This window comes from Labrus mixtus, chromosome 19 (assembly GCF_963584025.1).
Source record: "Labrus mixtus chromosome 19, fLabMix1.1, whole genome shotgun sequence".
NCBI classification, from domain to species: Eukaryota; Metazoa; Chordata; class Actinopteri; order Labriformes; family Labridae; genus Labrus; species Labrus mixtus.
This window is the reverse complement of record NC_083630.1, coordinates 13,390,056-13,403,224: the sequence shown is the minus strand read 5'-3', so window position 1 is coordinate 13,403,224 and position 13,169 is coordinate 13,390,056. Positions and strand designations below refer to the sequence as shown.

Here is a 13,169-nt window from a genome sequence, read left to right as displayed (position 1 = left end):
CCACAAGTGGTGGAGGTACTCTTTTAGATTTGAGGATGGTGATAACTTTGATGGATTGATAATGATAAAGAAGTGGTGTGTGCCTGTGGTTGGAACATGATAAACACCGAGTGATTATTATCACAGGAGCTCCTGATGCCTCGGTGATTAATAATAAAAAGGTACAGAGCCGAGGCTCCTCTGTTAATTGGAGGATGACACCCCTGCCACAGTCTTCTTACAATATGCCCTGTATATTGCACCATACAGTATACACTACATGCTACTCTTCAGTGAAACAGGATAAAGACAACCTAGAGACTAAAGCCCGTCTGATATTCAACGCTGTCACTGGGTCATCTGATATGTAAGGGGATCACTATTTAATGCATTACTGCCACCTTTGATAAGACAGTTACTACAAAATGCAATCGACAACATATTTCTTATTAAATGCTTATATTTTGTTTTTAGGAAGGATCCCCATCTTGTCCATGTGTGTGAGTGGTGGAAAGTGCTGTGCATCAATACATAATTCAATAAATGACCTAACTTGTAAAGTGGTTTAAAGGGTGACTATGTTTCATGCAACTTGTTGGAAGCTTTTTGCTCTTACATTTCAACAGAGTCACGCAGCAGTGTTGATATTCATGTATCATCCTCAAAACTGTTTCTGTTTCTGCAGCCAGCTTCATGCAATGGTCATCAAAATGAAGTTATTCCTGCTAATGCTGAGAAAAGCTTAGTTAAATCAGTCCGCCCTAGCCCCTGCTTTTGATGTCCAATGAAATATATAATCTTTGATCTTTGAGTGCTGTTTTCTCAAAGTAATAGTGCATTTAAAAGGCGTGACAATCACCCCCCTCCTAATGGATATACATAAATATTAGACACACATGCACACACATATACCTGGTCATGGCTGGCTTGGAGGGTGCTCCCGGTGCCGTGGAAAGTCATTTGCACAGGGGAGAGGGTCAGGTAGGTCACGAAATCCTTGCCGCTCTGTGCATCGCTGTACTGCACCTGGAGGAGAGGGCAAAGGTGGGAAAATGGAGTTAACCCAAAAGTAAACACAGGAGAAGATCAGTCAAAGCACAGAAGACAAGCTAACTGCAACATCTCCAGTTTTCAGCGGGAAGTGGATGGCTGGAGAGTAAATCTTGCATGTCTAATTGCCACCACAGAGCATTTATGGACAATTACCCACACCACACGGAGATGGCAATCGAGGGGGATGGATGTAAGGATGGTTATGTGCATTTAACGGGGGGCATTTGAAGGGGTGCTGATGACATCACTGGGCGACCCCTCATCACTGAGAGGTTAACACTGCAGGCATTTCTAAATGCTGTGCAATCAGGGCTGTTATGACATGATGCTCCTCTGAGACAGGCTGCTCCTCTTATCCAAGGGCTCTGGTAAAGCTGGCCGCTTGTCTGCCCTACTTCTCACTGGCTTTCAGTCGGTGTGTACGCGTGTGTATTTGCATGTGTACGTCTGAGCGCGCATGCATGTGTTGGCCTGGCCTACTTATGCCCTTCACAGCTGCAGGCATCTTCATGAATGGCACAAATAAACTCTAAAACTCAAAGAGTAGTAATATTAGACTGAGGACAGACAGGAGAGAACATTTCTGATCCGAAATGCTAACATGTACAAAGAGTGAATAAAAAATGTAGCTACCGGGCATCAAAGAATGTATCTGACAACACAACATAGTCCTTTTACTTCAGTGGAAAATAGATTGTTCTGAACAGATTCCAAATGGGGTATCAGTATTGGTTAATACGCTACTCTATCCTCTAAACTGACACCATTATGTGATAGCTTTGAAAAAATGTACTTGCTTCCCAACAATTGGTTTCCTCTTCATAACGCATTTTCTATGCTAGCAGGCAATGTAAAATGAGTCACAGTTAGCAATTCGTTTTAAGCATGTTCATATATGTGAATATAATTTACACTGGGAAATCCCGCCAGTAGTAAAAAATTCATGATGCAGATATATTTTACATTCTTTTAAAGATTGATGTCTAACAGCGTGTATCACAAAGATGTGTTGAACTTATGTTCATGTCCATATCTGTTTAATATATATATATACACAATGTGGGTGTTGGTTTGTCTCTGTTTATTTATGTTGGCTAGGCAGTTTTATTCTGTTACATTCTTTTAATCAGCAACAAATATGCTTCACACCACAAAATGTGTGCGTCTCTGTATGTAATTACCTCACAGGATAGAATTTTTACATTATGCAGCGTAGAATTTCTTGACTCTACATGCTTAACTTGTGTGTGTGCACATGCCCGCACACTGAAATACAAGCAGATGTATATGATCTGTGACTGAAAGCTTCCAGAGCAAGGTGTCTGTCTCTGTGTGTGTGTGTCTGAATGAGTTATGATCATGTGTGTGTATGTGAGCTCCAGCAGGCCGGACACATCGCTGACTGCCGATTAAAAAACAGCCCCTTCCTAACATACGCAAAACACAGAGAGATATGAACACATGCATGCAGATATATGTGCACATGTGGACATGCATGTGCACACACACCTGCTGCTGAGGAGATGGGTCCAGAGTGATAAATTGTGGAATGCTATCTGTTATGTGTATGAATGATGAATGTAGTAAAGTGAGCCGTGGAAAGAGCCTTCTCTGACAAGTTAATCTCTAATAAATTCTCCAGACTTCAACATTAGGGAGAGAAAGAAAGAAAAAGAAAGAGAGAAAAGTCAAATGGGGGGGTCTTTTAAAGGGGCGAGGGGTATCATTGTTTCGTAACAGGAACTTATATCAGATGTTTGAAAAGCAGAAAAGTAGCTTGAAATACAACAATATCTTCTGAATCCAACCAGTGTTTATAAGCACAGAACTGTGTCTGTGGTCTAGGTGCTGCACACAAAGATATACATTTGTGAGTTTTTTTTTTTTGATTGTGCAGAATGCTGGTTCATTTAGGCAGAGCAGAGGCCTGTGGTTTGGAGCCTGTGATGTACATTGTGTAATCATGTTTCTGATCGGAGGGCAGTCTGTTTGGCTCATCTATCGCGAGCTGTCAGACTCCAGCTGACGGTGAGGCTGGAGGAAACAGACACTTAGTCTCTCAATGCAAACAGATATATGCCTGGGTTTCTCAAATTACCCACTTTCAACGAGTGTATTAGCACAAGTGTGTTTACTAAGATGATGAAAACTTCTAAACTAGATTTTTTTTGGGCCATTATAGCTTCATTGGATAGGACAGCTGAAGAGAGACTGGACGTATTAGGAGCAGAGTGGGCAGTGACATACAGCAAAGGGCTGAGGATAAATTCAAATCCCTGGCTGCTGCAATAAGGACTATAGCTTCTGTACACGGGGCACGGTACATAACTGGCAGGACATACGACGCCTCTAATAAAGCATTTTTGATCATGGAAGTCTAAGAGGAACCTTAGAGAAGGTATATCTTAGCAAAAACCAATTAAAGTTGTTTTTGTGTTGTTTTATGTAAATACATTATTAATGAATTATAGTGTTATATTTGATACCAGACATTTCTTGACAAAGCGTAAGGAAATATATTTTTAAATATATCTTTGTAGTAGAATAATAGAGAATATAGAAGAATAAAAACATCTGTTTACTGTGAAAAACGAGGAAAGGGATTCTTTTCTAAATGTCCTCCTGAGGTTTCCAACATTTTTTGCGATGGTTCATAAAGTCTGTCCACATATCTGTCAGGACTGATAAATCTCAATAATTAATTGATGGATTGCATTGACTTTTGGAAGAGTCGTTTAATATTTATGTGGGTCAAGTGATCCTAATGAAAGTTGGCGATGATGTGACCGTTCCTCTGACTGAAATTTACAATATTGGTTTCGTCCATCAGCTATAACCTTACTGCCATCATCAAGTCAATGTTCTGTTTTTATGTGTTTGTAACCTCTGCAAACCTTCATTTTCAACAGCACCGTTGTGCTGCTTAGAAGATGTTAGCATGCTATTATGGGAGACTAAACTGGTGAACATGATAACACCAACAAGTAAGTTAAAAGCACGAGGTGCAAGACCACATGTTGACAGAGCCACTAGCATGGCTCTAAACTCTAAACTGAAGATGCAAGCTTTGGCGTGTTGTTCTTTATCTTTATTGTTCTTTCCTCAAAAGCTTGTTTACGCTCTCCAAACAGACTGATCTTCTTGCATACACCAAAGCCTGCTGAAACGTGATTGGCCAATAACACTAGGACAACAAACGAAACCAGAACAATTCACATATCAAACTCCAGTCCCGAGTGTTCAGGTTCTATGTTATTTTATGTAGATTCTGTTAATAGAGATTACTATTGTTCAAAGTTTTTCCTTTAAACTTCATCATCCTGAATCTGGAAAACTACTGTTGTAGGTCTTTAATGTGAATTGACATATTGCATGCGGTTCATATAAACATGACATGACTCCAGCCATTAGCCAAATTCTGGATCAAACAACAACGACGACAAATTTGGCCAATGATCAAATGTCACTTGGAGGTCTTACTTTGTTGGTGGCTTGTTGATGAAATAGTCAAAGTTCTGATTACTTAGGAGACTTTCCAGCAACTCTAACCTGGAGGCAGGAAAGACAGCTGCCTTGTGCATGAGCATCAAAGAACATTATGGCATCATCTCATTTGCCATGATTTGGCAGACACAGAAATAACAAGCATCTCAAAAACAAACTCTATTCTCCCATCCAGGCCGTCTTTTTTTTTTTCAGCGCCTGTTTGTGTGCATCTGTGAGTGCATGCATTCTAAACAGGCCTAACTAATCATCCCAGGTCCCCGCTCAGAGAACAGCCTCTAATCCACTTCCTTTAAAGACAAAGAGGAAGGAAAGTTACGCAAGGCCTGCGATTGATCGGCGGCACTAATGTGGAACGACCTCTGACATCTGGCTTCTAAAGCTCGATGGCTCGTCTTCAAATGCTGCTCTTCATTCGAACAAACACGAGCATGCACAAACTAAAAAGCAATCACGGTCTCAGCACTCATGAAGCCATTACCAAATTGAATATTGAGTGCCCACATTAGCCTGTGTGCACCCAAAAAATGATCGAACAAATACGATGGACATGCACGCAAATGTCTTTTTCACTAGGTTACACGATACTGCCAAGGTAACGGCTAACACACATACTTATAAGGAATGTTGTCATGTCACTGCAGTTAAAGCCACAGAAAGAAGTACTTCAGGACTATTCTGATTCCAGACTCGATGGCGTGTAGTTTGTAGAGAGGCACGGAAATAACTTGGATTTTTGCAAAAATAAACAAGCCCTCTGAGCCGAGGAATGTTGTCATTGTTGGTGAGAAGCAATTAGAGGTCCAGGCCGAGCCACTTCATTGGGAACATCAGGGGTCAAGAGTGTTTAAAGCACACTGCTAATATACCTCTAGCTTCTTCTAATTGCAGGAGGTTAAGGGCAAACAAAGCTGCTACTCTCAAAACCTCGAGAGGAACCAATTCACAGAGTTCAGACTTGTAATAATGAGAAAAGTCCCAACTTCTAAGTAAGCCAGTCATTTATGGAGAACTCGAGAAATCTTAATAAACACGTGTTTAAATGAACAGGAAAACAAACTGTTGTACACGCTAATGTGATCAAACAAGTGATTGGTTCTGGTGTATCTACCAGGGATACAAACAGGCAAAGTGCTAAGTCAATAAATCCAAAGGTATCTATAGAATATTACATGAATCCAGTGGGTTAATCTGGTGAATGAGTAGCTGGCAAGTCATGGTTTAAGTTGAGAATATATCTTAATGATCCCAGTTTTGTTTTCTCTCTATGATCCTCATCTCTAACTTGTGGTTTGTCTTTGGACTTCACTCTGACAGAGATCTTAACAGTGTCCTCTCTGACTGTTTCAGACTGTCTTTATCTCGACATCAAATTGTTTTCGTCCTCTGAAGATTTACAGCTATCTTTGAGGTTTTATTGGCTGGTACCATTGATCTATTCTGTATAAATTTAGTCCAAAAGTAACTATTTACTTCACAAAGGGGATTTATTCTGTCAAAACAATTTCTAGATTTTTTTGTCCCACCCAGCGGGCCATGTCCCCTCTATTGGCCACTTTTCATTAACATGATATATGATGAACACTCAGTGACATTCTCTGAGTGTTGTCTTTTCTTTGATGTCAGCAAGTTGGATTTATTTACCTTTAGACAGTGTCGGGCTAGCTGTTTCTACAGCAGCCTAATCACAAACGTGCGAGTGCTATAATAAAGAGAAGTGTTAGGATTTCAAACACTGTGCCATGTTAACACACCCTCCATCTCCCCCATTCTGGACCGTCGCTGGCACCCAGCTGCTATTAATGCACAGTGTTGGCAATAACATGAAATATGATCAATCCTATCAAAATACAAAGAACAATGTCAAGTTAAAAAAAAAAAGATGATGCTGCATATTCAAATTTGTAATTTGCTGTGCTGGCACTTGAGGGTATTTGATTTAAGGGTTTGCAAATGGGCTTGATTGTGGTGAAAGAACATCATCACTCAGTTTTGCCAAATACACACAGACACACGCATCGACACGCACACGGAGGGCCACCATGTAAGCAGAGAGACTGTGCGCTGAGCCAGCACAGCATTAACGGTCTGATTTATACCACCGACAAAACTTGTTTTCGAAGAGCGCTCTTCACACAAATATGCCGCAGAGTGCAGCTGGAAGCCATCACTGTGCCGCAGAAATCAAACTTGGTGGGATTAGCCATCTCGAAATGTATTTTCTAAAGCAAATCCTTGAGTAAACAGAGAGTAGAGGAATGAGACGATGACAAGGAAGTTGGAAACACACTGTTAGGAGTCTTTGAACGTTTGTTCAAGATCAGGCGTTTGATGTTGATACAGAGAGATGAGAGTTCGCCGTGGAGATCAGGAATGAGCAAGGAGAAAAAAAGAAGTGGTGAAAAAAGGAGGGTAAAAGTGCCAAGCAGGGTAGGTGTAGTTGGCACCACTTCAAGTGTTTTTTTTTCTACACAGCCACAGAAGGAAGCGCAGAGAGAGAGAGATGGGGAGAGAGAGAGAGAGAGAGAGAGAAGAGCAAACAACGAGAACATGTGAGAAATCCTGGGAACTGAATTGACTAGATTTCAACACCAGCCACCCGCCAAGGATAGTGTTTTCATCAACAAAGGATTTCCAACATAGAAGTTGTGATTCCAGCACGGCAAAAAAAGAGTTCAGGTCCTCCCTTCTCTCTAAATCCGTCTCCAGAGTTAAGCCCGTCATGGCGAGATAACATAACTCAGCTGATTGCTATCTCTGTGCTGTTATTGCGTTTGGGTTTAGCAGGTGGACTGAACCGATAGATACAGTAGATACCATTCAAGTCTCCCAGACACAACCGGGATTGTTAAGAGTACAGTATCCTGACCTTTCATCGCCCACATGCAAGAGGATATTAACAATTCCTGAAACACTGCAATATCCGGCATCATTAAAAGTTAACATCTGACCCATATAAACGTGATGATTCATCATTTTGGTACCACTAACAGTGCACCATGTGTGTTACAAATAGGGGTTCTGCACTTCTGATTTGAGATCCAACTACATAATAATAACAGTAACAAAAGCAACAACTAATCTATGAGGTTATGCTTTATGCAGGTCATCAAAACTCTATTGGCTGCTTTCAATCTATGCTTCAATACACAAAGTGGTTCTGTCATATTTTCCATTTGCACGACCAGAACACAACCTCAGGAGGGGTGTAATTTCTAAATTGTGCTGGTGCTACATTCACTGTACCTGCCAGTTACTTAGGGATATGGCTTGGTTTATTCTTTGCAGCAAAAAATAATGAGATGCGTGCTTACTGTTCTGTGTCATTGTTTTCATGCACTTCTGGTTTAACAAGGTTCATCTATAAATAGAATTACAGCCACAGCGCAAGGTGACAACATGCGGTTTTCTAAGTGGATATGATTGAAAGGGAGATTTTTTAAACGTGAAATAAAACATTCTACCTCTTACAACTGAAAAGTTGATTTGATTTGCAATAGAACACAATGTTTCTCAATTCAATACACTCATGGGGTTCGCTGCTACAGCAGAATTAATAGCTTTCAAATTTGAGTTTCCACATTGTGGTGTCTGTTTGTTTATTTATCCCTTTTTTTGGACTAACTACTGTGTGTTGCTATTTATTCTAGCAATATTTGTAGCTCAAAAATATACAAAAAATAATAATATAAGGCAGAAAAGGATAAAATGCAAAGATAGTGGCCTGGAAATCTTCAGCCAAATATGATCACTGCAGGTTTCCCAGATCCCCAAGCTGACAACTGATCTAACTGCAGTCTAAATAAACACCTTTCCTGCTTTTATCCACGATTATCAGAGAAATCACTCTCATTGTTAGTGCACAAATAAAAGCAGTATGTGATGACACACACATATACACACACTGGTCATTCATCCTCTCTCTCTCTCTCTCTCTCTCTCTCTCTCTCTCTCTCTCTCTGGGCCCCTTTCACTCCCCTCTTCTTCATTAACTCACTCGACCACTAAATCACTCCAACGCTGCCAGTCCACATTCAGACGAGGACAAACAAACAGAGCTTCTCTCAGAGCTGCTCAGTTCTGTCTTCCAAGAACAGAGTAAGAGCTAAAGTGCATGCAGACAGGTGTGGTGTAAGCGAGTATTACATCGGCTCTGAAGCAGTCGAAGCATCTTAGTCCAGGTGTGAATCACTGCTCCATTTGAAGAAATCATCATTCCATCAATCAGTGATCTGATAAAAGTCTCCATTCTAACTTTAAAGGGAGGTTGTAGTTAATAACATGAAGTGGTGGCAGTCTGTGAAGACTCTATTAAGTCATGTGATAAAAATAAAAATGGGCATGTGGTGACTGTGATATCAGGGTGAGATCATTTAAACTGCACAACCAGCGTGCAAATTAGACTGAGCAGAATTTGGGAGGCAAAAGTGAAGATGTACCATAAAAGTGCAAAATTACCAAAAGAAAATAAGTTAACCACAAACAGCAAAGAGAGAGATATGAGGGGGAAAAAAGAAAAATCTGTTACGTGGCACTTACACAGTACTTCATTTAACTCCATGTGTTGTCTATTACCTCCTGCTTCTTTGTTTCTGCCCTACTTCCAGCACACATACCCGCCGTGCCAACAACATGCAGCCAAATTAATAGGAAATACACACACACTCACACACAAACAGAGCGCAGTAACTGCCAGCATCCTTGCTCCAAACTGGCGTGAGTACAACACACTGTTGCTTATCCAGTCGGAGCTTCCACCGGAGGCTATTTTCCAATCAAATCAAAAGAAGGGCTTAGCAGGTAGGCCCGTGCCTTTGTCTGCGGAGCTCCATGGAGGAAACAGACACTATGAGAATGTCCTCAGTGCTTATTAGTTCCTTTAATCCAGTGTTGGGCAGTCACTGTAATCCGCTCGCATGGATAACATAGTTCTATTACAAAATCAAAGTCACTAATCAGGCGGGGAGATTATTATCAAATGACTTATAAAAAAGTATTACAACAGAGCGTGTTCAGAGAGATCGATGGCTCAACACAAAGCGGCACATTACATGTCTGGCGAAAAAAGCAGGCAAGTGCAATTTTTTTAGTGAAAACATTTAAAATCTGTGGCGGTTTAACCGTACAAAAACAAAAGCATTAAAAAGTCTGCCCAACATGGCAAGCAGAGGTTCTCATTACAAACCCACATGATATGAAACATTCCCTCAATAGAACGCATTATGTCCGCATGTCTCAATTACAGCCTGATTTCCTCCCTAAAGAAGCATGCAAACGCACATGAAAACATGCGAGGGAACTGATGCTCGTGTGTTATTTCCACAGATCATAAAAAAGATCCATACACAAAGAAAATTCTTGTTTTTAAGTGAAGTAGTTTTTGCAGTCTGAGAACGACAAAAAGTTTAGCATGACTCTTCTATTTCCCCTAAACAGAACCTGCTGTGTGTGTGTGTGTGTGTGTGTGTCTGTGTGCGTGTGCGTGTGTGTGTGCATATGCACGAGTGTGTTTGGGCTCGGCCGGCCAGCAGAGCTCTCTCAGGTTACACACACACAGGAAGGCTCAGAGCAATAACAAAGGCCTTTCAAAGGAACCCTCAGCAGGTTAAGATAAAATGTTTTCGCTCAAACTGATAAAAAGCATCTGCAGCTTAAATGAACAGGCCCTGGTATCAGTGGCATGGCATGCACCGGCAGATCAGCAGGGACTGATCTAAACAGACACTGGGCAGTCTCTCTTTTTGCACACGAGAGCTACAAGTGTGTGTTTCAGCTCTGGGTGCATCCACTTTGGCAATGACAGGATCACCTGTGAGGTTTAGTTCCAAGCTAGAGTCTTTCTAATACAGATCCTGGTATAAGTATCCATTGCAGTATCTGTATCAGCCTAAAATGCTCTATCAGGTATCTACAAGTATGCTGATCAATGCAGGAAAGCAACAACCATTTATTGTCGTTTATGTTGATGATGCTGATCAAATAAAATAAAACAAAAAAATCTGTTTCTGTAAAGCCTGTGCATTTCCTCTATGCACTGCCTGTCAGCCCCTCTGTCCAATCATACCCTTACTTGTGTTGTTTCCTCCTGTCAGGTTCCTATCTTGTGTTTTTGCTTAATCTTGGATGTATGTAGCTTTGGACAATAACCAAACAAAATTGTAAACGTGACTGTACTGGCAATTCATAAGCCCCTTTAAAAGTCATCTGGTGAATTATTATGGCAATATATCAATTAACTACAGTGCAGTGCAAGCAGAAAGCTTAATATTAGTCATAGATGGATAAATGTTAGCAACATCAGACTGCATAAAACATAGGCGTAGTCTCAGGGACGTCACCAATTTGGTTTCTGAAGTTCTGAAGTTGCTGACGAAGTTAAATAGTATTTGCCAAAAAGGTGGAGCTTAGGCTGGTTATTCAAACCAAAACCTCCTTTTCAATCAGGATGTACGCATGTTTCTTTCTGATGTCTAAATGGTCATTTTTAACACAGGTGTTAATAGGACTTCCAGGGCTTTTGCAGCCAGCCTCAATTGAGTGGACAATTGAGCTGTGCTCCCCCGGCTGGCTCCACTGACCTGTAACGCCTCTGTTAGATGGTACAAAGGTGGGATCACTTTCTTCTCCCTCCATATGCACTTCCACATTAGCTTCTTTTTTTTCCCCAGACCTAAGGTTGCTGCTTTGTTGACAATCAGGGTTTTTTCCCCTGCAACTAGTATCATCTAATACTGAAATCTAGCTATAGGAATCTCTGTGATAAAACGGTATTGTTCCAGCACTAATGTTCTACCCTGCAAATGTTGTCCACAGTGAGAATCAGAAAAAGGCTCTCAAGACTCTTCACACAAGCCCACTTGTCCTGAGAAGCGCCACTTATTTTCTCATCCTCTTAAAGAAGTTTTTCCTTGTAGTATAAGTTTAGCAAATCCTCCACCTTAGACACCTGTAACTCATGCAGATACCTTTGTGTGTGGCTGTCTTTGCATGCTACTTTTCTTCTCTATAAAGCACGCATACTGACAAAAAACACATTCTTATTTACAGAGACAATCCAGAGGGAGAGAAACCAATGCAGGAATGTATGTGTGTGTGTGTGTGTGTGTGTGTGTGTGTGTGTGTGTGTGTGTGTGTTTCTGGGGGTCATATTTATGCTTCATCACGCTAACAGGGTATGGGATTCCTTAACCAAGTTTAATCGTGACTTTTATTTCATAAACTGATGACAGTTTAAATGAATTGCAAGCCTACATTCCACAAGTGAACTCAATGTGAAATTGGAAACAATTATGTGTTTTTGAAGCATGGAGGCCTTTAGTATGAGGCTGTGTAACCAGAAGAAACAAACGGCAACAATGGTAAATGTCCAACAATGAACAACTTTAAAAGAGAGACAATGTTAATGAATTTGTCTGATACTCGCCAACAATTCTTAAAGCTCTGATAAAAACAAGTCACTGACACTCATATAACTATATTTTTGAGATGTACAAACATGGCTCAGATATGAAATGTACAGTGGGGGAAGACACGTGCCACGCAAGAAAAACTGTGAAATGTAGAAAGAAGGTTACTCTCCTGCCTTGAAATTAAAATGACCTACCATGTTGTGTATTTTTGTCAAATATCATAAAAGTCCATGAGCTTCAAAACATAAAATAGGCCACATTTTGATGAATGATGTGATATTTTAAAAATCCTCTAATGTCTATGTTGAGTAGAAAATAGCCCTAAGCAGACTGCAATTCTGCCACGGTGCCGTAACAAAGCTCAACTGTCATTACCGCCTTAAAACATTCATATTGCAATATCCGCAGCAGACTAATATTGGAGTCCCAGTTTGTGAATTCACATTGCATTAGTGCGTTGCGGGAGCACGAGACAGGAGGGCAAAGCAGGATCTGTGCATACACACACGGTCAGACATGGACATACACACAGCGCTGCGCTCTCCCCCATGATCCCGTCTTGCCTCTGTTACTCCCACCGGGAGAAGATCACTTTGTTCTCCTTATCACGCCTAGGCGACATTCAGATTGAAGGTGAAACTTCACAGGGGCGCAAATGTCGCAGCTTTAAACGGCAGTTCGAATAAGGCTAATGAGACGTATCAGGATCTGCCGGAAAAATGTGACTGAGCGGTAACATTCTACATCTGTTTAACAATAGCTCACCAAGTAATCAGGAGATAATATTTGCCCAAGATGAATCAGTAAGTTATTTTTGTAACACTTTGATGGGTATCTACAATGGGCAGCTTGGGATATCCCACCCAACACTGTAGTTTTCACTCTTTAAATCCTCTTCACCTCAGCTTGACTTTTCTGTAGCAATGCTTTAGTATTTACAAATCTCAGCAATGAATATATTGAATTTTTCTTTCAATATGTACTGACACACATTTTTCTCGATCTACTGACAGATATAAACTGTCTCACCTGGAAGCCCTGGATGCGAGCCAGGTAGTCCAGCTGCTGTGCAGGCTGCACTGAGACGCTGCAGGCCAAGCTCGGGTTCTTCCCCTTCATGGACAGGGAGGCGTCAGCCGTGGGTGACTGACCGTTGAGCAGCAGCTCCCTCGCCATGGTGGCCGTCTGACTGGGCGAGGAGGCTGAGCCGCCATAGTACGGAGG

At 41.1% G+C, this 13,169-nt stretch overlaps 1 protein-coding gene across 1 annotated transcript in view; it reads right to left on the bottom strand.

Moving 5' to 3' along the window:
* stau2 (staufen double-stranded RNA binding protein 2) overlaps positions 1-13,169 on the bottom strand; it is an 87,301-nt gene that overhangs the window by 24,308 nt on the left and 49,824 nt on the right. The window contains exons 13-14 of the mRNA XM_061065126.1: positions 12,975-13,169; positions 892-1,005 (exon numbers count right to left, since the gene is read on the bottom strand). Of these exons, the coding sequence (XP_060921109.1) occupies positions 892-1,005; positions 12,975-13,169 (309 nt within the window). The remainder of the gene's footprint in view (positions 1-891; positions 1,006-12,974) is intronic.